A 27279-nucleotide genomic window follows, 5' to 3' on the forward strand; every position below is an offset into this window, starting at 1 on the left:
TTTTCTGTCTTTTCCCTTAACCTGTCACTTCTTTCTGATGTTCTTGTGCCTGTAATGTGCTGTGGACTAAAAAACCAAATAACCAACCAAACGTACTGGAAGGTCTCTAGGGCAGTGGTTCTCAAAGTCGTGTCCATACCTCACCTGGTGAGCTAGCTTAAATGCAGATTCTTGGGTCCCATCCCCAGATGTTCTCATTCAGCAGTTTTGGGAGAGTGAGGCCCAAGAATTGCTGCCTTAGGAGTAAAGAACACATGCTTTGTGACTTTCATTCTCTAAGTAGCATCAATATTTGTTAACTTTCCAACGTTCACCTCGGTCGGGCCTGGATAGTTGAGATTCCTGGAGATACACACACGGCAGGAACCTGCTACTTGAGAGGCTACCTAATTTGAGTAACTGAACTTCATTTTTTTCCCTTACTTTATAAAATGCTAGATTTATTCAATAAAACAGCGACAAAAGAGCCTGAAATTACCACAAAAATGATCCCCCCCGCCCCAAATCTTGCTTTAGTCTGTCAAAATTCTAGGTTTCTTTCTCCTTAAAGGGCATGAGTGTGAATCCTGGTGCTTGGCCAGGTACCTGACTCCTGACAAACACCTAACCCGTGTGAGCCGCAGTCCTGCCCTCATCTTTAAAGTGGAGAGAATGGTGTCTACTTCTCAGGATGGTGGGAGCTTCAGAGAGAATGCATAGAAAGTTCCTGGTAAGTAGTCGACATGTGGTCACATTTTAAAAATGAACTTCCTATATGAATTCTAGTTGTAACTACCATAAAAGTCTGGTGGCTCTTTGAGGGACCAGATTTCACACATATATACCCCAGTGTAATAGAGATGAGCACAGTGCCACATCCTCCTGCACTGTCTAAATAGATACAATTTGCATCTTGCGGCCCACTGTTCTTACTCTGGCTGTGGACAATAGGCCTGGAAGCATCAATTTCTATGCCACACTACAGGGGATGCGAAGATTAAAATATCAGAGACAAACCCTAAATATTGATAATGAAGTGTTATTACCTCAGCGGAAGAAACAGGCATACTAACATGAAAAAACACATTTTATTGCACTTAAGTTATAAGAAAATAAAATTTCTAAGTGAATCAAACCATAGACACAATCCCTTTAAAGGTTGTTTTCCTCCATCATGTCAGGTTGTTACATAACTAAAATTAACCAACTTGAATCTGATTGTTTTAAATCAGACTATAAATAAAACAAACAAAAAAAATAAACAGGAGGAGGAAAAAAAGATCACCTAGGATACAGTGTTAAACCACTTTCACAGTTCAGCTTGAGTTGTGGCTCTTGGAGAATGAGGCAAACCATTTGACTTTTTCATTCATTTTGCTTGTTTGCATGTGATGCCTTTACTACAAAAACTGGATAGTTTCTGCTTTGTCAGTTACTCAGAGCAATAAAACTGTAACAGTTGTTTTCCCAAATACTGTAAAACACTAAGACTGACCAGCAACTTTATTTTAATTTTGTGTTTTATATATTTTTAAAATATTTTGTCAGTTTTATTATGTATGTTCATCCATTCACCACAGCCCTCAAAAAGAAAAGTTTCTCCGCAGAACAGGCGGCAACAGCTCTGTTCCAAGGAATGTGTTTTAATTTTTGCCCAGATAAAAGAAAATAAGCTTTGCACACACTCTCAATTCTTTACTTGCAGGCAAACTTCACTCTTTATTTTCTGAAACTCTCCCATTCTCAGCCTCTTAGAGGCACAGATGGTTCAAGTTTCAGTGGCAAAAAGTCTTTTTTTTTCCGTAACCAAACTAGAGCAAATTTGGAATTCAGTCTGGGACTAAAACGTCACAGCAGAAAAAAAATAAAAAAAAATAATTTGCTTTTTTTTTTTTCTTTCTTTCATTTAGCAGCATAAATAAGTTTGGCCACTGGGAGTACAGTACAGGGGTGGGACACAATCCCATATTTGAAGACCTACTTCTAGCACCAGCATCAAGAATTAAATCCATCTCGGGACTCACAGAACCCAGGACAACTTGCCACCTTTGAGCAACACAGGCATTGCAGAGTGTATGTGGAAGCGACAGGAATAGATTAACAGAGGCTAATACTGTGATTGATTGACATTGGCAATGGTTGGCAAAAAAAAAAAAAAAAAAAAAAAAAAAGCTTTTCATGATAACTGTACAAAAACAATTCACAGTAATTTTTTTCCTTTTTAGCTTTTCCGCTCCAGAAAAATGACTTTTTGTTGCAGATGCTCTCTGGTGAGAAAGTCCACCGGTACTGTGTGGATGTTACTGCAGCTTCTTTCTAGGTCTCAGTGGTAAAAGAACAGGCTAGCAGAATCTGTAACGACGTCTCTGCAGTAACGCTGCCCAGCGACCACTGGAGAAGAAAATAAAGAAATAATTGCACCTGGTTTGATTTCGAAAGTCTCGTTTTGCAAAGCTGCCCTCAGTCCAAAGCGAAGCTTTTTCCGGGACGAGCCGGCAGGCGCCTCTCTTGTCAGTTGCGGTTTGTCATCGCTTCCTCTTTTCCTTCTGAGTCTGTAGGTCTTTTCGCTCTGTTGCCCCAAGCCAACATCCTGCACCACTGAGAACAAGGGATTTTTTTTCTTTTTCTTTTCTTTTTTCTTTTTTTCTTTTTTTTTCTTTTGCAGGGGGAAGGGCAGGGAGTATGTCGTCTACACGTTGGGACGATGCCACCTTTCCTGCTCCTCACTTCATGTCCACATCAAAGTCCAGCACCAGCAGCTTGGTTTCCTCCGTCCCGTTGCGACTCCCGACTGCACACACCAGCTTTGTGTTTGAGGCTCTGATCCGCCACACAACTCCCCCGCTCCCCCCACTCTCCAATGTGACTAGGTTGCGAATAAATTCACCCGTTTTCAAGTCCCATAGTTTTACAGTTCCATCATCTGAGCTGGTAATTACAAAGTTCTTGTTGAACTGTAAACAGGTCACAGCACTCTGATGCTTGTTGGGACCTAGGCAAAACCAAAGGAATTTCGTTACTGGTTAGAAATCATGACTAAGGGTCAGTTATACTGTAATTTGTGGAATCTATATTGGAACACACAATAAATGAAATATTTAAAACGCTGCACATTTAGAAACTGTGTTCTGAGTATTTTAGGATCGGCAGGGATGTAAGAAAATCTGGTAGCTATTTGTAACTGAAACGTTAATCTCTGAGGGTTCTGTGTTCCAGGAAGCGTGGTTAGCTACCAGGCATACATTTTGTGTCCCGGTTGCACGAATGAGCACTTCTCTCGGTGGTGATGTAGATAGACCAGCATCACGTATTCTGCTCATGGACAATCTATTACCCTACCACTCTGAACTAATCAGTCAAAGGCAAAGGCTGAATGGACACTATTCCAAAACTCTGAAGAAGAGACAAAATCAATGAGTAAAAAAGCTGCAGTATAGCCCACCAGATGGCCTCAATGAAAAAAACACTTTCTAAGGGCTATGACTAATAAAGTTAATCATGATATAAGAAGTTAACACTGCTTGCTGTGCCTCATTTAGTATTAGTGGCTTTCACATGTTTCTTCCTCTAGTTCAGTGGGCACTGTGAATCCTTCCCATCCTACTCAAGTCAGAGTGGAAAGGCTCATAAACTTATCCAAAATAAGTTTTCATTTTGTATGAGGTTAATTCTTTCTGTGACACAAAAGCTCCATATTTCTCTTTTGACCAACAATCTCATTTTTAAGGAACACAACTAAAGGTGGGTAGCCAATATTTACCTTGCAATGTTTGTAAACACTGTCCTGTTTTGATATCCCAGATTTTAACTGTAGAATCTGCATTCCCAGAGACAAGAATGTTGTCTTTGAGTTCCATGCCGCTTGTTAACGACTGGTGTCCTGTTAACGTGTGAATGCAATTCCCTGTCTCCACATCCCAAACTCGGATTGATGTATCAAGAGATCCACTCACCACATGGATGCCATCAAACTACAACAGACACAGTTTATTAGACTAGAAGTGTACATATTCTTGATATTATTTATTGACCTTAATCCTAAAAGGGGACGGGAGTAAAGCATGAGACACAGGTAATGCCAGGAACAAAATGAGGTACTAGGACAAAGTGTATGCAATCAAGCAACTCTACAGGGCATGTTCTCAGAAGCTTCTACCAGAAATGCTAGTTTTTTATGGCCAGTGTCTTCAAACTAGATGCAGAAACAATTTTCAAAAAACCACCTAAAATGAAAATATTATTTTCAGATCATCTGGCCACACTTACTAGCTACATATCATGAATGATTCAATATGGATTGCTATTTGAGTTTTACTTCCCAATAGGAAACTGAAACTACTGACGTGGTTTATGAATAAAGGGTGTGCTTATCAACACCTATAGCATGAAAAGGGCTGGAGATAGCTTTCATGATACTTAAAAGTAAGTTCCGTTAAAAATTGTATGTAAAATAAAAATTTCATTTACAAGAACCTAATGCTATTTAGGAAATGTGCCAACAGATAATTATATCTGGAATTAGAAGTGGTGGCATTTTGAGAACAAAAGCAAACTATATACAGCATCTCTTCTCCAGCTTCCCAGCTATACCCAAAGTCAACAAATATCTACCAATTCCCAGATCTATAATAATGTTACCACCTCTTTTCTCAATCTAATGGCTTATTTAAATAAGATTATTATACTCATTAAGGTTCGAACATATCACAAAACATACAAACAATTGCAGCCAATTCCCTCTCCTCCAAATTCATAACCTTTTCTAAGTTAACAGACATCTTTATTATATGTCAATGTTTCATGACATAGACAGTATTCCATCAGTTAAGATACAAATACCCCAATGACAGAACTGTGAGCCCTGGGACTACATACTAATTTGCTGATTACTAATGGGCAGTAACTGGTAAACAAGCTATGTAAGTAATAGGAAATACAGCTGACCCTTGAACAACATGGGTTTGAACTGGGAGGGTCCACACCTATACTCGAATTTCTTTTGCTAAATACCTACTACACAATCCCAGGTTGGTTTAATTCTTGGATGTGGAACTGCAGATACTGAGGGCCAACTGTAAAGTTATTCAAGGATTTTTGACGGGAGTTGGGGGTTGGGAGTGGTGGTTGGTGCCCCTGACTCCTAAGTTGTTCAAGGGTCAACTGTATTTTTGAATTGAAAATGTTGTCTTTCACGAAACGAAACAAGATCTATTTTCTAAACTTGCTATTAATCTAGTTATTTATGTCAAAATATGGCAATCTATTCTAGGATATCAGGTTCAAATCAAAACAAACCAAAAATCAGTTTAAGTCAAATTTACTTCTTCATGACTACAAACCAGCAGCCCTGTGACGGCAGAGCAGCTTTGTGCAGAAAGTTCCACTTCCACTTTGGGGACGGAATCACAATTACATGGTCCATCAACTTCCAGCTATCAAGGCAAAGGGGCAGCCTTTGGCCAAATTAATCCTCTAAGGAATTTATTAAAATCCAGGTTATTCTCCTATAAGACTATCTACCCATTAATTAACACAGCAAAATTTAGGGCCCCGAAGTCTCAGGTTCCAAGAGAAATATTTGTATTTTAGAGGGAAATGAATCACAGAAAAATTGAAACAAATCATTTAAATAATTTCAAAATTTATGCTTTCTTCATGCCAATTTTAAAGTATATGTAGGGACTTCCCTGGTGGCACAGTGGTTATGAATCCACCTGCCAGTGCAGGGGACATGGGTTCGCGCCCGGGTCTGGGAAGATCCCACATGCCACAGAGCAACTAAGCCCATGTGCCACAACTACCGAGCCTGCATTCTAGAGCCCACGAGCCACAACTACTGAGCCTGCACTCTAGAGCCCGCGAGCCACAACTACTGAAGCCTGTGCCTAGAGCCCATGCTCCGCAACAAGAGAAGCCCGCGCACCGCAACGAAGAGTAGCCCCTGCTCGCTGCAACTAGAGAAAACATGCGCACAGCAACGAAGACCCAATGCAGCCAATAAATAAATAAAGTATATGTAAACAGCAGAATAATTTGATTCATCTTTTTTTGGACTGTCTTCGATCAGCAATCTGACAGTGATTATGAGTAAGACAACCTTATGACTCATCAATAGAGCATCTCAAGAGCAGGACAGATAGGTCTCTTACCTGTAACGAGTAGACCCTGTTGGTGTGCCCCTGCAATGTGTGCAGACAGGTCTCCGTCTCTGGGTCCCACACCTTCACCATAAAGTCATACGCTCCACTCACAACCCTTCTGCCATCATATTGAACACAGCGGACCGCTGCTACATGACCCATCAAAACATGTAAACACTGGCCTGTCTCAATATCCCAAACCCTAAGGGTGGCATCTCGAGAACCACTAACAACTCTGTAGGGGGGAAAACAGAAAAAAGAATGTATTAGAATTTTGATATTGTGAGAAAACATGATACACAAAAAGTCTGTGGTTATTAAAACTTTTTTTCCTTTTCTTAAGCAGGAATACCTGTTTTCAAAATAAATACATACTATGTAAAACCTTGATATATAAACATGCAAAAGTTGAGTTACTCTGATTGGGATGGGAAGTTGGGAAGCCTAGAATTCTGCCTGTTTGATTCCTCCACCTATGAGGGACCCAGGAGCACCTTGGGGTCCTGTGGAACAGTTTGAAGACTACTGTACTGTAATTAGAAATGACAAAGAGGAAGAAGAGGAAGACAAAGTCAAAGAAGATAAAGAAGCAGCAGCGGAAGCAGCCAGCTCTAAACACATACAATAAGATCTTGATTTTAGAAATAAAATGTTAGTGTGGGCAATATGTGTAAAATGCTAATGTGTGGTAGTATTTTGAAAAACTTAAATTTTCTTCTTTATTCTTTCTGTCATTTCCCCCAATTTTAATTATGAGCACAAAGTCCCTTTGTGACTAGGGAAAAAATTCAATAAAGGTTTTTCAACAAAACAAATCAAAATCTGGAATTTAAACAGCTAAACATATGTGCTTTACACCATATACTCTGGTTAAATTAACCAGTTTTAAACATGTCCTCAAACAAAGGTTGCTTATGCTTACATTTAAAAATACTCCGTAGGCTACCGGGGCATTAAGACATACAGATTTTTAGAAGATACACATGTAGGGGCAACAGAAATCCCTTAAAAATCTGACCCAACATTATTCTCTTCTGAAGACCTGAGTGATACAAATACGGCAGTCACCTTTGGATTACAAAGGAGAGTTGAAAACTCAGATGTCTTTAATGTCATTCCTAAGAGATTAAGACAGGCCAGAGTTTCCACCTTTGGAACAGTAGAAAATGGAAGCATTGAGAGATTTAAGTCAGAACATAATGGAAACTGAAATGCAAGGTCTCTTGATACCAATCCCCCCCAATTTTAATAGTAGAGCACACTGTTCAAAGTAGATCCAAATTACAAGTCAGAAGGTACTTTTCTGCACATATTACAAATCTAAAGCGAAATCTGCTAAATGTAATGGTTCTTGATAAAGAAGATGCCATGAACAGAATGAATTAACGGTAAAAACTGGAGTGGATTCACTGTAAGGACCCTTCAGAGAGACCTTTTCTGACAAAGGAGGTAGAAATCACACCTGTTTAACAGGGGTACTGTGAAGACACGCCGATGGCAGATAGAAAGGACTTTAATAGGAGGGCTCTGTAGGAGGAGATAAAAGCAACAGCAAAGATGCTGAGAAGAAAAAGGCAAGCAGTCTGGTTTGGCTTAAACTATTTTGAAAACTGGATTGAGGGTTTCTTCCTTAATTCGGTAGCCAACAGTAGGCTCCCAAAGGGCAGTGGTACTACCGTAATTAGAGGAGGTTCTCTGCCAGCTGTGTAAAAGGTGACCAAGTTTGAAAGCTCTGTCAGTAGTTCAGGTGATAGGTAATGAGAGAGTAAGTTAAAACCCACAGGCCTCAGCTTTTGCCCAGACACAGGGGATATGATGGAGTGGGGGAAGGGTGGTGGGTAATTAAAAAGACTCAGAGACTTGAAGCCTGAATTACTGAATTTGTCCCACTACTGGAAATATATGCCCCCTCCCAAATTTTTTTTGAAGATGATGAGTCATCAAAGATTTAGAACAATAAAGTAAGGTGTTAGTCAAGATCAGAGAACAGAGTTTCAAGGTGGAAGCCAACAACACATTAAATGAGGATGGAAATTTAAAGGCAATACCCTACTGCCCAATTTTAAGGCAATACACTACTGCTTTCCTAGCAGAGAAGTATCTGAAGGTGAATGATGAAAGTCTAATTTAGGAGCATATTATCAATATTTCTCTGTTAGACATAGTAAGTACTGTACAACTGAACTCTATACAAAAGGCCCCAAGTTCACAAGTAACAGAGGAAGAATTCCCAACCCCTACAGGGTTTCCCCTACCTTTTTTCATGGAGATGCATACAACGTACAGTGGAAGTATGCCCATATAAGGTGTGTATACATTCTCCCGTCTCCGCATTCCACACTTTGAGAGTCCGATCTGTAGATCCACTAATAATGATATTGTCTCTCATCTGTGATGACCATACTCCACCTGTGTGTCCCACTAATGTCCTCAGACACTGCAAAAACACTTAAGATGATTACTTTTGGGTAGAAAGAAAAACAATGTAAATAACATTTCAGTAGTTCATTAAAATCTGAAGTAAAGTTATTTACTCAGTTGGAATGTTTGGCATATTAGAAAATAATTTTTCACATCAATATAACATGATCCCATCACTGTGTATTTCTTTGTTTATTCAGCAGCACTGCATATTATACACACACACACAGTCGAGGAACAAGTATGTAGACAGTAAGCCTTTCTCACTAAAGTATGACAACTCCGGCCTGGACTCTTTGATAAAATAATACTAAAATTGCAACTTGGTTTCTTCCATGGGAATGGATTCAATGAAAGAATGCCAACAGAGTTGGGTGTGGCTACATTCCACATTTCATCTGAATCTGCCCCAAGGCAGTAGTTAGGGTACTTCTAGGCAAGGTACTTCTAGACAAGTAAAGACAGACACTAAAACCCTGAAATAAATCCAAAACTAATATTACACTACGGAAATACGAAGCAGTTTTAAAAAAACTTTTACATCTGACTTGGAATATTTAGAAGATTCTTGCCCAAGAATCAACATGTTATAAGACATTTTAAAAGACAGATCTCCCCCTCCCCACACACTTTCTTCTATTCTTTTTTAGGTGGTCAATTACTTAATTCAAGAAAATATTTTCCATTGGACAGATAAAAATAAGTATTCAGTAGAGAACCATTAAAGTATAATATTGTATGAAGTGAAACTGACTGCCTGGACTGCTTTGTTTCCTTCAAACTCCTATTTAAATAACTAGCCTGCTTAACTTCTATCTTACATGGTTTGAGATAAATCAAAATTAACATGATTTATTTAACTTTTAAACTATAGGTAGGTTATCAACAAAGTTTACAAGGAAAAAATATATCCCTCAGTCATATTTTTGAAAAAGATTAAAAAGGAAGGAGATATAACTTTGATGGTTAATAAAAGTGGGAAAAATTAAGCCAAAAAAAAGAAAAAAAAAAGCACATCTGTAAAATCTTAAAATAGCTAAGTCACAAAGATAGACAAACTATTTAAATGAAGAAGAAACTAATGACATCCCTATCATGAGAAACATCATTTTCATGCCAAGAAAAAAGCTGAATTAGAAGCTCTGATATTTGCTATCAAAATAAGCTAGACTCAGGAATGAATCCTTGTTTTCCTTTCACTGGTTGATCCTTGTAAAGGTATGTACCAAATGGTGACTTTACGAAGTGTAGAGAGAAGTACACTTACTTTGCCTGTGACTGCTGACCAAACTTTTAAAGTGTTGTCATCAGAACCACTAACTATTCGGTTACCACAAAACTGTAAGCATGTGATCACATGATCATCATGTCCTTTCAGCACCTATAACATAGATGTACAGATCAGAAGTACGTTACTACATTATGTTTTTTAAAATACTGGTGAAAAGAAAAATGAGGCCATAAATAGCAACAGTAATCCATAGTCTATTTCCAGAGTAAAAATTTGTATAAAATATGAAGCATCCTTCCTGGCAGATGAATTAAGTATTAAACATTTTATTGTTTCCATATTCTATTATTTATACTTGAGACATCAACTATTAAAATTTTACTCAGTCAAGACCTCATAAATATGGTTCAAACACAAACATATTTTATAATCATCTATTTTATCTGCTCAAACCAAAAGAATATGCACTTAAGTTGTGCAATTTTGACGCACAAAAACAAAAGTGCCTACTAAGTAGAAAGACAATAATCATCAACTTTTTCAACTTAAACAAAAAAGCCTGCCATAATGTATACGTTTTAATACAAAATGTCTCCCCAAATTGCTTTTTTTCCAGTTGAAAAAAATATAGTTAAGGATTTCAAGTATTTTTGCCATTCTTTATATAATTGAAATGTTATAAGGCAGAAAATCAGAATTATGCTTAAATTTATAAAATTAAAACACACAAAAGCCATCAAAAACCCCCCCAAACATGGGCACTCCTCAAAAAATCATGTTTAGTCAGAGAGGGAGCAAATTCTTAGGTAGTATGTATATGACATAAAATTCAACAGGATATTCAGAAATTTTCATTTACATGCAATAGACAGAACAACACGTAAGTCAATTCATCTTTTATTCAAGTACAATTAGTTGTCAGACTAGAGATATTAGCAAAGAGGAATACTGTCAGTTACATTTTCAGTTATTTTAAAATATATTGTTTTCTTTCTATAGGACATGGGTTGTCAAGTTATACTGCTTGTCAGATATGGAAGAGTACACTACGTACTAACACTGATTAATGGTTTCTGTTACATCATGCAAGAGTTCAGTTACCTTAGGAGACTTGAGTTCTCCTCGCCTCCAGTTAGTATCAATTCTGTGCTGCCTGATGTATGCACTTTTCCATGGACTGTGTATGAAACCTGGTTTTATTACTTTTCTTCTCTTGATGTGCAATGGTTCATCAATACCTAAGGTTTAGAAAATTTAGAGTGTAATTGCCTTCACCAATAATACAAATTACACATTTTATAATGCATCTCATTTTCTCCTATGCTGAAAACCATTGAAACGCAGAACACTAATTTCTAACACTGTTATTACGAGACACTAATGTAAATTTGCAATCTGTATGGCATGTTTTCTATTGACTACTTCATTTCTCTCAGAATAATTCTATGAAATGTCGGTGAGGATGTGGAGAAATTGGAACCCTTGTGCAATGTTTGTGGGACTATAAAATAATGTAGCTGCTATGGAAAACAGTATGGCGGTTACTCAAAATAAATTAACCATAAAATTAACATATGATCCAGCAATTCCACTTCTGAACATACACCCAAAAGAACTGAAAGCAGGGACTTGAACAGGTATTTGTACATCCATGTTCGTAGCAGCATTATTTATAACAGCCAAGAGGTGGAAGCAACCCAAGTGTCCATTGATGGATAAATGGAGAAAAAAGTGTGGTATATACATACAATAGAATGTTTAGTCTTAAAAAAGGAGGCAATTCTGATACATTTGGATGAACCTTGAAGACATTATGCTAAGTGAAATAAGACAGTCACAAAAAGACAAATACTGTATGATTCCACTTATATGAGGTCCCTAGAGTCGTCAAATTTATAGAGACAGAAAACAAAATGGTGGTTGCCAGTGCTGCAGGGAAGAGGAATAGGGAGTTACTGTTAAATGGGTATGGAGTTGCAGCTGGGGAAGATGATAAACTTCTGGAGATGGATGGTGGTGATGGTTCCACAGCAAAGTCAGCGTACTTAATGCCGCTGAACTATACACTTAAAAATGGTGAAAGTGATAAACTGTATTTTATGTATAAATTATCACAATTAAAAAAAAGTCATTAAAATAATGATTATATGAGAAGGTAAGGCAGGGATAATTAATCCCACTTTATATATATCTGAGAAGAGAAGGTTTCACTGAGTAGTCCAAGCCACAGACAGGGCAGAGGCAGGATTAGAAACCAAGTATCCTGGATCTTTCTTTACCTCTCAGCTTTACTAAAGAGAACCTATAGTGCATCTGTCTTACACTCTATGATTCTTTCTTAAAAATTTTGCTTGTCGAAGGCAAATAATATTTTTGCATAATTTTTTTCAAAAGTAATATTTTTCTAGATGCCTGCTGGAAAGAAAAAAATGTCCTTTCTTAATATGGATGATACCTACTCCATTACTAGGAAAGGGGATTTTTTTTTTTTTTTTAAACAGGTCTCAGAACACAGGCTCCATGGTGGGAAGAAAATGGGACTTTACTATTACATCCCCAGGATTTAAGAATATCTAGCACATAAGAGGTGCTCAAGAAATATTTGTGGAAGAAATGAACAGAGTACAAATATTTGAGTATTTAATTGCTTATTTAATTTGGGGGTTCTCTTTAAATTGTCCTCATCTTGACTTTCTCATTGTTTATTAATTCTACTGGAGACTGGGAAGCAAATGAGATATATTCACTATTAGTTACAGTGCTCACTAAAGGGGCTAGTGGCAAGATTTGGCACATTTGAACATGTGGAATAACCTGTGGATTTTATATAAGTAGGTGAATGTAAATGAAGACGCAGTCTTGATTCTTTGATAGGCTGCCAAAGTTCTCTTTATTTATCCACCACTTTATTCTATGTGCACATAAAACTTATTATTATTTTTCAGAATCACTTTGCTTTTTCGAACTACAAATATTTTCTCTCTGTGATTTTGAACCTTACCCTCTTCTTTACATTTCTCTCTCCAGAGAAGGTTGTCTTCAGCCAAAATTCTCCAGTAGCGACACGTCTGAGCCGCTTGTAGCAGGTCTTTGGGTTCCAGGAATGAAAGCACATAAAGTGCCAGCTATGAAAAGAAAAAGCATAGTATACCATGTGTCTCTTTTTAACTATAAAAAATAAGTTATTTATTCCCTATAGTATAAAGTACTTGTAGAGAAATGTAATATAATTTTACATTCTAATTTCTAAAATTATGAAAGGCAGTACCTTCTAATATTCAATTTTAACAAATACATCCCAGATTTAAAAACACCCTGTTGGTTTTTATGAACTTCACCCACTAACTCCTCACCTCTTCAAGGAACACTTATTAAACCTCTCTGCCTCTTCTCTTGTCTTTGCTCTGTGAACCTCATCTCAAGAATTCTACTATTTATTTATATATCTTTTACTTTATTAGGTGTTTAAATTTTGTCTTTTTCTGTCCTCACTACAATATACTTTCACTTAAGAAATGAGATTCCTGTATACTCTGTGTGGCATAATTTCAGAATCTTTCAGATAGTTAGATTTAATTAATAGTTCTTTAGCGTATCAAACTGTTTATATCACAGTGATGAACTTTTCAAACATTTAACCCTTTACTGTAAATGACAAAAGGGAACAATTATTAAACTACTCCCTAGACCTATAAAAGTAATTGGATTCTAATTCCTTTATATTGCTTATGGAGATTTTCTGGATGGGCCAGATAGAGTTGTATATTTGAGCTAAGTCTTTGATATATCACTGATTTAAAAATTTTGTTTCCAACAGTTGCAAACCATCAATTTTTTTTCCAGCGTGCAAAGTCAATTCAAATAAATAAAAGAAAAGGAAATAGAAGAAAAAGGAGAACGACAGCTTCCAACTATGCTCATTCAACTAGCCTCACAAATCACATAAAAATTTAAATTATGATGTTAGGACAGAATGATCTAAACAGAGCAATAAAGTTTACTTTTCACATAAACTAAGTTACAAAGATTAAAACAAACTATCATTTAAAGGACCTAGGGTCATATAGGGAGTAAAAGCACAATCTGAATTATTTTTTGATGCTAAACAGGAATTACATGACATAAATTATGCTTTCCCAATGACTTTGTATCAATATATATACAGAGTTCATCATTAATCACATATTTATTGAGTATATTCTATATAGAAAGTATTTCAACCAGTCAGTATTCAACTTAATACTACTATTGACAAATGACAGTGAAAAGCTTTTTGTGGAATAATTATTTTTGGTCTATCAGAGAAGACCATTCAGTATTATATACAGAAACCGAGTCATTTAAAATGAAAAGGCATAACTATATTAAACAATCTATATATGCGTGTGTGTTCATACATACATACACATATACAAATATACACATACATACATAACTCAACAATATATTTTTTAAATGGATACCCCATAAACCAATTAATTTTGAAATTATCAATCAATCAAAGCCTAGGCAAGTTTGCTTAGTGTCAGTCTAACACCATACTATTAATCTTCTATGTGAAATTGATATTTAACATAGAAATTATCAGGCACAAAGTTATATTTGTGGAAAAGAGATACTAGTTAATGCCCAAGATATTGAGAATGGTCATATGAAAAAGCCTACTCTTATTTTAGTTATCCAGCTGAAGTATAAATCAGGTAATTTATAGAAACATTCAATGGATCCTAAATGCTAAGAAAGAAATCCAGAGCAGGTTAGATTTATCCCCAAATCAACAGGTAAAATTTCCTTCATTACTGTTGATTAAGAGATCACCTAGTCCAGTGTCTGCATGCATTAAAAAGAAATGTAAAGAAACACTCAGGTGCTAAAGAAATTTGAAATGCTAACTCCATAGGTAATTGGCACCCATTCCTTTAAAACAGCAAGTCCCTAACTCAACCATAAACTTCAGCTTATTAAATGTTTGTCCATGCCATCAAAACATCCCGGTATTATAGAAAATACACATAGCATGGGACTTCCCTCGTGGTCCAGTGGTTGAGAATCTGCCTTCCAATGCAGGGGACAAGGGTTCAATCCCTGGTGGAGGAACTAAAATCCCACATGCCGCGGGGCAACTAAGCCCATGCTCGGCAACTACTGAGCCCGTGCACTCTAGAGCCTGCACGCCACTAGAGAGCCCGCACGTCGCCAACTACTGAGCCCGTGCACTCTGGAGCCCGCACATCACAACTAGAGAGAAGCCCACGTGCCACAACTAGAGAAGCCCGCATGCTGCAATGAAGATCCCGCATGCCGCAACTAAGACCTGATGCAGCCAAATAATAAAATTTTTTAAAAAAGAGAAAATATACATAGCAAAATAGAAAAATATGAATAAGAAAATCAGAACCAGGAAAAATATAAATAGAAAAGGTTTAAAGTAGAGGAAAAGTAGAACACAAATGTACTGGCAACAGTATTTTACATGGTTTTTTAATTAGGCTGCCAAGCAAAAAGAAAACAGCAATTAGTTATACCAGTTCCTCAAAGGAAACAAGGTTTTGTCATGTAGGGTTCCTTATAGAGGACAGAGAGTGGGCATTGTCCAAAACTACATCTCTACAATACCACAGAGGGGGATACAGGTTTCTTGGAGCCAAATCAAATGGTCTAGCTAATGCAGTTTTCTATTAATTTGTATTAAAGGTAAACTCTAGATTAGTAATTCTTCCTAAGGACTACTTCCACACAAGAAAAGCTCTTAAATCGAAAATTTATTTCAGATAATTATCTTTTCTTTGCCCAAACTTGTCATTTCAATGAGAGTTGCTGTTTTTTGTTTTTCACTATAACTTATATTGGGTTGGCCAAAAAGTTCATTCGGTTAGTGAATACAGTAAAATTCTTGGTGAAAATGAAAAAACATGTTTTCTATTTTTACTTAAAACAAAACAAACTTTTTGGCCAACCCAATATAAAAGACCACCATATTATATTTAAAAAGTAGCTAATACTTTCCCAGAATTGCTATATTTCAGTGGATTGAAATAGTGAAAGAAAAAGAAAAGAATAAAGAAAATGTTGGCCAATCCTATGTTAAGAATTTAGGTTTTGTTCTAGATCATCTACTATACCACTATGCTTTTCTTGGCATTTACTTACAAAATAAGGATAGTGCTCTTTATCACAAGTCTCCCATGTGAGACTAGTGAGATTTCTGTCAAGGTTTTTGAGATTAATAAGTAAATGTTGGTAAAGAGCTTTGAGATCTGTTGAAAGGAATTATGAGAAAATTACTATAAGTCCATTTCCTGACACGAAGGTAATACTGTTTTAAATAATGATAGTACTTAGTCTCTAATAAGATGTTAGTTTCCTTAAGGACTTAGATCTATACCATTATTTCTCTACATATAAAATAAAGCATTTTTCAAAAAAGAAAATGTTTTTTCTAGCAGTTAAAACTATATTCAATACCCTTTGATAAACCATAATGGAAAAGCATATAAAAAAGAATGTATATGTATGTATAACTGAGTCACTTTGCTGTACAGTAGTAATTAACACAACACTGTAATTCAACTATACTTCAATAAAAAACAAATTAAAAAAGTGGGGGGGGACAGGTGCCATGGTAAGTCAGGATCACTCATTCTATCTAGCAAAGCTTCTTTCCCCTCAGGCAATCTTCAAAGGAACACTTAATTCAAGAAAATCTTTACTGCCCTGGTTATGGATAATTTGTGCTTAATTTTTAGATTCTTAAGAATACTTTTATATTCTTCTGATTTCAAATCACGTTTTTTTGTGTTACGAAGCTACTATGGAAATCCAAATAAAGAAAAAACGAAACAAAACAAAAACCTCACAATCTTTAGCCATAAGAGGACAAACTAGACTGAGAAAAAGTCTACATTTTAACAAAAATACTACCTTCTAAAATATGAAGGATATCAAGGAAAACTATGAAAAATATATCAAAGGTGAATAAATTCAGTTTCAGTCAAATACTTATAAAAGTGCTTCCTATTATTACCACCCTTCTGGAAGCAAAGAGAGAGAGCTTATGCCACTTTCATAAGCGAAATCTATCCAAAGGGTTCAGTTTTAGAATAAGCCAGCAAGAATAAAGATTTTTTTTTCTGGGACAATGTCATTTTAAAAATCACTCCAAAGAAGCAACATCTCAGGAAAAAGGTATTTTTTTCCACTTTGCTTTTTCCTGTAGTTATGCTTAATTTCATCCATTAACTATGATGAAACCATTTTATTAATATCCATTGTGAAATTAGTATTGGGACTATCTTTAATGCCCTTAGGATATTTAGCATGGGTATCTGAAAAAAAAAAAATCAACTTCCTTTCTCTTCAAATTTGAAGTTTCAGGACCATTTGCATTTATATTTATATTAACATAAATGGTATTTTATATTGTCTTCTTAGCTGATCTACGATCAGTGGCATATACAAAAATTTTGTGAAAATATAAGTCATGGTAACATTGATTATTTAATGTTATCTTATTTCTGTTTGCTGACAAAAATGAAACTATGAAGGCTACAACATCAACAAAAGAACTGCATCTAAACTATGCCTCATTTACATAGTCAAGAATGCACATGTGATCATAATCAATCTATGATAAAAAATCAAAGATGTTTTATTTTATATAAAGATATTAAAACAAATGGGCATAAATAATTCTAAAAGAAATACTATAAGAATGTAACTGGTATGGGAAATCTGTGATTATGTGTGTGTGTGTGATGCGGCAGGAAGGGGAATGATTAATAGAAGACGACGTACATGTGAAATTCCATATACTTCAAAATAATTACATAATGTAAGTCACTGAGAACTACTATCCAATAGAATCATGAAACTATTAATCTTGAAGGGACTTAGGATAAACAAAAAACAAAATAAGGAAAAAAATATTGCTGTTTTAATAAAATCAGAATTAAAAAAAATCTACTACTATAAATGAACATACCAAGACAACTAAAGGTTGGACTTCAAATAACCTAGGAAAAAATCTTGGTAAAGAAACAGTCAAATTAACGAAACTCAATAGCTTAGTCTCATATATGACTTATTCCAGTGATGGAAAGAAGACACTTAGTCTGTAAGTATAATTTAATCTGAAAATTATATTAAGTCACAGCACCTTATCATTTACAGCCCCCTTTAATACTAATTAAGAGTGTTAAACTGACAATACTGAATACCATAATTAGCATGACAATGTCTAAAGATGGTAGCTGTTGATTTATATTTTCAAATAGCACTAATGAAGAATATAATTGATAATCCTTACCTCTTTAGGGAGCAAGGAAATGAAGTCTCGCTGAAACTGGGGTTCTATCACTTGCATCATATGTTTTACTTGTGTTGGTTCACAACTATCAATAAGTTCATCTAAAGCAAGCAATTTCTCTGGTCCACTCCAGCTCTATCAAAGAGGAATTAGAAATTTTTATCTATTATTTTAATAAATGTCTCAAATTATAAACTTATAAAGGAAAATCCACATCTACACACAACATAAAAAGTGGCTGCTTACAGTAGAAGGCACTGAAGTGACAATCATTTAGTCTCATCAAGTTTATTAGCTATCTTTATTTTGTAAAAGCTTTTTTTGGTTTTGATAGACAGAAAAATATTTTTGCATTGTATTATTATAATTGTTATATGTTCGTCCATCTACCACCAAGATACTGGTTGAGAAACCAAAATTTTATTCAGAAACATTGATTTGGGTCACTAAGTAAATGAATTTTGACAGATGATTTTCCTTTCTTCCCTTTCTTTCTAGTGGGCACCATAAAACTTGATGGTTTTAGTAAGGCACTCATCTGAGACTGGCAGCATCAACTAGAGAAAAATTAACAAATGGATAGACTGCACATCTGACAAGTGTCTTCTACAAATTAAAAGGGCTTTGATTTGCTATATGAAAATAATTTCAAATAAAAAACAGCAAACAACAGAAAATGGTAGCTGACTTAATAGTAAAATTAGAATATGAACAAAGGCTAAAAGAGGGTAAGAAATAAAGTATATGCTATGGAAAAACAAAAACAATTATACCTCAAAAATATGAGCTCCTTTAAACCATATTAAGAGGGTTGTTTTAATTTTTTTCCCCCACTGTGGAACACCTGCACAGAAATGCCGTAATTCTTAAAAGGAGAAACCAAAAAGCCACATGAATCATTTAAATTGTTAGGACCTCCCCTCACAAAAATCAAGTAAAACATTTAAATAACCTTGAAACACTTAGGTGAAAAAACATCCTTGAGCAAGCTGATATAGTACCTTTGTGAATTATTATGTCCACTTTGGAAGTGGGAGAAGAGAGAACAATAGGTGAGGTTTGGAGCTAGAAAGATCTGGATTTTGACATTCCATTTCTTGCTCAAACTAGGAACCTGGATTTTGTAACATGTGAAATAGATAATAGTTGAAAACTGAGATACACTGAGGATACTGGAAGCCTTATTCAGAATATCAACACTTTTTGAAGTATTTCTTAAAATATTTATCAGAATCTACAATGAAATCTCATCTCTTCTTTCCTATCATAAAGTGTAGACTACACTAATACTAGCAAACATTTCAGTAGTACTTCCACAGTACTACTATATAATAATGTCACAAACATTATCTCACTTAATCATCATAAAAACCCTGGAGAATATCTCCATTTTACCACCAAATATGAGGAAACAGAGGCTCTAATAAGCTGTGTCCTTTCCTTTTACTTTGACACGTACATATACCCAGAACATTCTCCTTGAGTACTCACTGTGTATCCTTTTTGGTTAGGGTGAGGATTTATACATAGAAATTAAAAATACTCATATACATGTATATGCACACACATGACCAATTAAAAGCAGTTAATTTGGAGTTTATTTCACTCCATTTCCCTCACATAGCTTCAAATCCTGGTTCAAAACTTACTACCTCTTTGACAAAACTCATGCTGATCAATCGCCACTCATCCCTGACAGTACCAATACTATAAACTCTGAGTTACTGATTTATATTCCTCACAGGATTTGAGGTGGGTTTTTATAATATGCTGTTCCTCTCCATCTACATTATAAGAATTCATGGACACTAGTATAAAAACATGCCCATTTTGGGTGATGGATAACTATGCTGACTTGATTAAAATGCAGCTTTAATTAAGACACTTGATAGAATAATTTTAATGTAAACTTTTTAATCTCCTTTGCATATATGAATGCCAGCTTTAAAGATATTTTTGGAAATATTTGGAAATATTTATGGTTAAATAAAGATACGTGATCTTCTATGGTAAAAAGATAGTGAAACATCTTTTAACATATTACTATTTATATTACTAATTATAATTTATATTCTATATAATTTAATATATTACTATTCTATATAAATTACAACTATTATGAATATTTCTAATTAAAGGTTAATATACTATACAAGTTTCATGTTTTTTTTTTTCAGTTAACATATTATTACTGTGTTTAAAAAAGGAAGGAATAGAAAAACACTATCAATACATGGTATATAACTGCTAACAGATGAAAAAATATCCTTTCAAGGATTTTAGGGGCTGGAGTATAGAATGAAAAAAGCCAGAACAGAAGATAAATAATTCAGATCTTAGGTAAATGATAGAAATTGTGTCAGAAACTTCTATATATTTAAGGCAAAGTCCATGATGAAAATTATGCCCATATAGCAAAATGCTTCTAAGACTTTAAACAATATTTTTATTTTGTTTTAAGATAATATTTAACAAGTTAAATAGAATTTAAATTATATTTCAATTTGAATTATACATATATTCAGCAGATGTTACTTTGTGACATTTTAGTGAAAAGTATACAACTGACAAAGATTAGTAACAAGCTGTAATCTACAAAGTAAATGAGACTGTTTTCACTGACCATACATATTCGACAGTCCAATTACTTTAAGTCACATCTCTTAGATGGTTCCAGCAAAGGTCTGGACCACATGGTCCCTAGCTTTCCTCTCTCCAGCCTGGATTTCTTTCCTGAACTCCAGACCTGTTTATAAAATTGCTTATTCAACATGTATTCTTGGGTATGTAATAGAAACTATATCCATGACCTTTCTCTTCAAATATGCATGTCCACAATCTTTCCTATTCCAGTAAGATGTAACTCTTATTATATTAGTCTGTTCAGGCCCAAAGCTCTGGAGTCATCCCCAACTCTCTTACTTTCACCATCAGATAGTTCTGATCCATCAGTGAATTCTAAGGCCTTAAAATTCAAAATATACCCAGAATCTGACTATTACTACGTTGGTCTAAGCTACTATTGTCTCTCACCTGGGTTATTCCTATAACCTCTTACCCAGTCTCCCAGCTTCCCACCTTTGCCCTCCTCGTTCTGTTCTCCACAAAGCAGTCAGAGTGACCGTGCTAAAAGTCACTCACTCACTCTTCTGCTTGAAGCCCTCCAGGGGCTTCCCACTTCACTCCAAGTAAAAACCAAAGTCTTCAGGTTGGCCTACAAGGTTCTAATTTCCTATTCCTTTCCCTCGTTTACTCTACTTTAGCCATAGATACTCTTTCTGTGCCTCAAACACACCCAGCATGCTCTGCTTCAGAGCCTTTTCACTTGCTGATCCCTGGACTATTCTTTCCCTAGACACCCACATGCTTTACTTCCCTACCTCCTTCTCTGAGACCTTCTCTGTGCAATTTTCTAAACTGCAAACCAGTTTGAAATCCCCTAACCCCCTCCCTTTCCTGACTAGAGTTAAGTTCTCCAAAAAAGGGGTTTTGTCTGTTTTGTTAATTACTGTATCCCAGATCCAAATTAGGCCCTAGCACCTGACAGATACTCAGTAAATATTTGTTGAATAAATGAATGAATCCCCAAAGAGTCAGGAAATACTGCACCAATGCTATCTTAAAACTCTTTCTTGACAAAGTTTCTATTCTATGTACCTGATGGTATCACTGGGACTTGCTTGCTTAGTCTGGTTCCAAGACTGGTTCCCAATTTTGATACATACATGGTTTAACAGCAAGGGAAGGATGTATTAACTTGAAAACCTTGCAGTTAATGACTATTGTTGAACTATTGTTGAACTATTGTTGACTATTGTTGTTGAACCCACACCAATCTTTAATGAGGACTAGAGGAAAGAATACCGAATTGGGGATCAGGAAACCCAACTTTTGGAGAAGATAATTGCCACTAATTAGGTTACAATTTACCTCTGCAGGCTTTAGTTTCTTTATCTGAAAAAGTATTGGAAATTCTGATAATAATTATTTTATTTCTGCTCTGAAAAGTAGTTCTTCTGGAAAAGAAAAAAGCACTTTCCTTTGGCCTTTCATGGTAAAGTTACTGGGAACACATTGAAAGGGATAGGAAAAACATTCCAAAATCAGAAAGAATCAAGATAAACAAAATTTAATTTGTGGACAAAATTGCAAATGCAAACTTGAAAATTCCCCATGAAAGTGGTATTTGATTTCAGGTAATCAGAGAATACCTGAAGGTGGTAGAGAAGAGTAGAAGGAGCACTGAACTGTAATCAGGGGCCTAGGTTTCACCAGTAAACTCACTGTGGAACTGCAGGGAAGCCCCTTAATTAGTCTGCATCTCAGAGACCCCACCTGTATAATGAGGGGCTTGGCCAGACCAGGGGTTCCCAAGTGCTGTTTGAGTGGTGTAAGAATCATGGAGTCCTCCAGCCCACCATCAAAGAGTCTGATTCAGCGGTCATGGTGGGGCTGAGGGCAGTTTATGCTTTAAATAACCAACTCATCCCGTACTGATGTGGGTGATTCACAAACCAGCAGTGGTTATTAGTCTGCATGATCCTTGGTGGTATCTCATTCAGATATATATATTTTATGACTTTAGGCAGCCTAGCACTTGAATTTCATGTGGTAAAGAACTCACTTCTCTAGTACCTCCAGAAGATGGTTACTTAGTCTGTTTGAACAGTTCCAGGAGTGGAGACTTACTAGCTCCCATTCTACTCTGGGTCAGTTCTAATTGTTAAGTTCAACTTACACCAAAATCTGACTCAAAGAATATGATCCAGGTTTTGTTTGCTGAAGAAACCAAGAATCAGTCTGATTCTACTTTTATACAAAAGTCTTTAAAATGTTAGACAGAAACAACATTTTTCCCTTAGTCTTCTCTGGCTAAATACATGACTTTCTTTAACTCTTCCTCACCCAACAGGGCTTCTTGATCATACTGTTTCAAATACAATGGCAAAGTAATACTGAATTCATTTTCTTTTGGCACTTTGCTGTTTTAATATGTCATTGGCTAGCAAATAAAAGAGATCCAAATACGTTAGAAAACATGTACAATTTCTAAGTGTTACCATAAAACTTGATTAAGTCCTTCAAAGGAATAGTTTTTACTCCACTTTTAATTTCAAAACACAGAAGTATTTTCTACTTTATCATTCAAAAAAATATTATGGAGTGTAACAGGCATTTTCAAAGTACATTCATAGTTTTAATACAATACAAATATGTTTTGATTAAAATAATGCTAATAATGTTAATCTGATGACATTTGCATGAAGCTAGCGTTAATAGCTTCTTTTAACACCTGAGAAAACTGAGGTTCACAACGGCTATTTCTTGACCAAGAGAGAAAACTAACATTTATTGAGTTTCCACTGTATTTCCAAGAACAGCTTTAAGCACATTTACATGTTTTCTCCCTTTCGACAACTTTTTAGTGTTATATCTATTTTACAGAGGATGAGAACACAGGCAAAAGTAGTTACATAATATCAATGAAATTACCCAGTTATTAAGAGGGAAAGCCAGAATTTGTACTAAGAGCTTTTTCTTCTAAGTCAAAGTGCTTCTCATTACATCAGGATACCTCCAAATATCAATTTCAACATCAGAGAATGTTAATGGTATTGGTGTCTTTACCTAGTCTACTATTTGCAAGTGAAAAACTATATATTAACACTCAAATGACATAAACAAAATAAAAAAGTGACCAATCCTCTTCCCCCAAATTAACAATCTGAAAGCATCAACCTGGGGTTGCCAAAAAAAGCAGAATCAAGGGCAACTGAAAATTCAAACAGTACAAAATTTGTGGGTTTTTTTTAGTTTTGTTTTTAATTGGCACTTCTATTTTAGAGTGGCATTCTGTTTCAATTACCCTTTTCCTAAAATGGTGTATCATTTGTTCTCATTCAATTTATAAATTGAGTACAGAGTACTTTGTCAGAATAGATGGAGCTGGAACAAAACAATGCTGTATCACCATCTTAGGAGCAATAGCAGAACAGTAAGGGGACGAGCTCTCCCATTTTGCTTGTTATGCCACAGAAAAGTCATCATTAAATGCCCCCATAGCACATCTGTAGAAATCATGCCAGTTTAATTGTCCCTCAAGTATACCACATAGGTCAACTCATGACTCCCCCACTTTACTATGAAATTATCTCTCTCTACAAGTTAAGCTTTAAAGCACTGTAAGCCTTTAGGCAAGTGATTCATTTCTAGTTAGTTTGGCACCAGCCCTGAAAACTAAGGGCAGTGTACCACAATGAGGCCTTGGGTGTGTCAAGGCAGAAATGGTACTCAAAGGATTAAGGTCTTGATCTACACGTCTAGCTGACCTTCTGTTGCTGGTAAACTTCTTTGCTACAGAATATTTATGTGAAAAAAAAAATATAGTACTATACCTGCAGGGATAATTCTATATGTTATTCCTATTAACTGAGAACAAGTTTTCTACTTCTCCTATGAAAAGTGATCAAATGGGCCTTTTTATAGGACAAAAGCTAGCCTAATACAGTTTATTGAATATCATTAATTCTAAAAATACAAGTTTTTAAAATTACAATTAACATTTCTGAATTTGGGATGCATCTCATAATCTATGGTATCTCAGATTTGACAACATACAGTACGTGGGAACACGAGGACGTTTCATTAAGAAAAGCATGAGTGAGCTAAACAAGCCAACATTGTACAAAGGACTCCCTAAAACATCCTCACTGCAAAATAGAGCACAAATGCCCCCTACTATATATCAGTATTTGAGATAGTTCTCTTAAAACTGGTAAAAAACCTAAATGGCTAGCAAAGAATATTCTGGGACTTTGAAACATTGAAAAAAAATAGGTCCGTACCACATAGAAAAATAAATCTCAGTCTAGACTACCTTCTGATAAGAAATAAAGCTTTGTATATAAAATAAACATTTTGGAGGCTGTCTACAATGATGATAAAACTATTGCTAACAGTGTAATTTTCCATCATGTTGGTACTTTCCTATAAAAACGGTATGAAATCAGTCTCTGCATACTCCCAAGTGCTGTGCTGCTCACACTACATGTGCGTGTAAGCATGACAATCCACACCCATACTCCTGTCTCCTTGGCTTAATCAGAGATGATACAAGTCTTTAAAGCATTTTTTTTAGGCTTTGTAAGTGTCCGAGTTCTGTTTTCACCTCTAATTGGCGGGATACATCTTTTTTTAAAAGGATGTGACAAATAATTTAGAATTCTGAGGGCATGTGTAGGAAAAAATTAAAATAAAATTAAAAAATCATGAACCTAAGATAAAAGAACTCAGATGAGGGGAGGGAATGATCCTTAAGGAAAGGTAAGTTTAATTAACAAATGACTGTGAAAACAAAACACAAAATCTTTGTAATTGTAGTGGTTCATAACATTATTGTAACAGTGAAGTATAACTTTTATGCCTCTAAGCCATAGATTCTCAACCTCAGCAATTGATATTTTGGGCTGGATAACTTTGTGTTGGGGGAGGCTGTCCCTTACATTGGCTCCATCCATCAGATGCCAGCAGTGTCCTACCCCCGATCCAGGCAGTTGTAAGAACTAAAAATGTTTCAACCAAGGGAAAATTTGCCCCCTGTCGAGAAGTGCTGCTCTAACCTTTCAGTTATCAACCGAAAAAAGAAGTTATCCTAGTTTCTCTGAAATCACCTGAAGGGTAGAAAACAATTTTAAAAATCCATTTTAAATAAACATTGCTTCAAGTGAGTTTTCCAGCTCCAGAAGAAAAAATCTGGGACATTTACTTAGTTATTGCCCAGGTATTTTAAATATTGGGATTTATATAAATGGACACCATAAAAATCTGAAATATCAAATAAAATCTATAAAGTATCTTATTTTTCAACCATTATTCCCCTATGCATTCATAAAATACCATCAATCAAGTAGCCAGAGGTAAGGAAATATATTCATTTTACATTAGTACAGTGGCTAGTATCAGAGATACCTTCACTTTACATACTTTATATTATTTACTATTTACAAGGAATAATTAACCAAGTGTTTAATCGATGCCAACTACTTTGCTAAATACTTGACTTCTATGTATTATCTCACTAGAAAAAGAGATAAATCAATTTATTATCACTATCATGAGTTATAAAATTCATAAGATTCAAGGTTTGGTTGTAGTTGTACTTCCCGGTAAAATTCCCAAAACTTTAAATGCTAGTAAAATATAGTAATCAGAATTTTGAGCACAATAAGCCACACACAAGCATGGCACTGATGGAAAGAAGCTGCATCAACTCTTGGAGGCTACGAGGGTAACAGTGATGGATAAGTTACCACTAGTGACTAATTAGCAGAGTTCTTACAATGCTTAACTTCCAAACAGTGCAATTTAGAAAACAAGTACATTCAGTAATACCAGAAGCCCAAACATAAAGGAGAAAAAGAAAGGTCTTATTATCTAAAAAGCAATAAACAATGCAAATGCACACTTACACAAAATAAGCACTGGACCCTCTTGATTAATATACCTAAAAATTAAAGTGAGTTCCCTTATTTTTAATAGCATTTTTTAATTGAGATATACTTCACAAACATAAAATTCACCATTTAAGTGTACACTTCAATAGTTCCCAGCACACCCATCTTGCTGTGCAACCATCACCACTATCCAATTCCAGAAAACTTCCATCACCCTCAAAAGAAGCCCCATACCTATCGGCAGTTAGTCCTAACCTGCCCTCCCAACATCACCTAGCAATCACTAATCTCCTTTCTGTCTCTGTGGATTTTCCTGTTCTGGATATTTCATATAATCATACGTTATGTGGCCTTTTGTGTCTGGCTTCTTTTACTTAGCATAAGGTTTTCAAGGTTCATCCATGGTGTAGCATGTTCCTTTTCAGGGCTGAATAATCCCTTATTTTTTGCAGCAAATAAGTGAAGCATTTCAAGTACTGTGTTTAGACATGTCACCTGAAACATTTTCAGCCACTCCTGGAGGCCTGTAGGTGGTTGGACAGATGTAATTCGGCGTCGTTGTTGCCCTTGGCCATTGGCTGCTCTCAGGTCTCCAAAAGTCGTCGGTGTTGCTGAACATGGTACGAGGCCAGCGGTACTACAAGAAAATACAAGAGTGGAGGCAAAGACAGATATTTATTAAGAATAATGGGCTCTAGTTTAATAAGAATGGGACGACACGGCATATTTCAAACATCAATCAAACTATTA

General features: G+C 35.6%; 1 protein-coding gene across 5 annotated transcripts in view; it reads right to left on the bottom strand.

Moving 5' to 3' along the window:
* Positions 1–1097: 1097 nt before the first annotated feature.
* FBXW7 (F-box and WD repeat domain containing 7) overlaps positions 1098–27279 on the bottom strand; it is a 204775-nt gene continuing 178593 nt past the window's right edge. For 4 of the 5 annotated variants that reach the window (XM_068542632.1, XM_068542631.1, XM_068542629.1 and 1 more), the window contains 9 exons: positions 27025–27166; positions 18077–18211; positions 12773–12896; positions 10873–11009; positions 9808–9921; positions 8375–8556; positions 6129–6354; positions 3740–3950; positions 1100–2971 (listed from right to left, as the gene is read on the bottom strand). In XM_068542632.1, the coding sequence (XP_068398733.1) occupies positions 2703–2971; positions 3740–3950; positions 6129–6354; positions 8375–8556; positions 9808–9921; positions 10873–11009; positions 12773–12896; positions 18077–18211; positions 27025–27166 (1540 nt within the window). In that variant the 3' untranslated portion in view covers positions 1100–2702. Of the gene's footprint in view, positions 2972–3739; positions 3951–6128; positions 6355–8374; positions 8557–9807; positions 9922–10872; positions 11010–12772; positions 12897–18076; positions 18212–27024; positions 27167–27279 lie in introns of all 5 variants that reach the window. The other variant, XM_068542633.1, reaches the window with a different exon arrangement.

This window comes from Eschrichtius robustus, chromosome 4 (genome assembly GCF_028021215.1).
Source record: "Eschrichtius robustus isolate mEscRob2 chromosome 4, mEscRob2.pri, whole genome shotgun sequence".
Taxonomy (NCBI): domain Eukaryota; kingdom Metazoa; phylum Chordata; class Mammalia; order Artiodactyla; family Eschrichtiidae; genus Eschrichtius; species Eschrichtius robustus.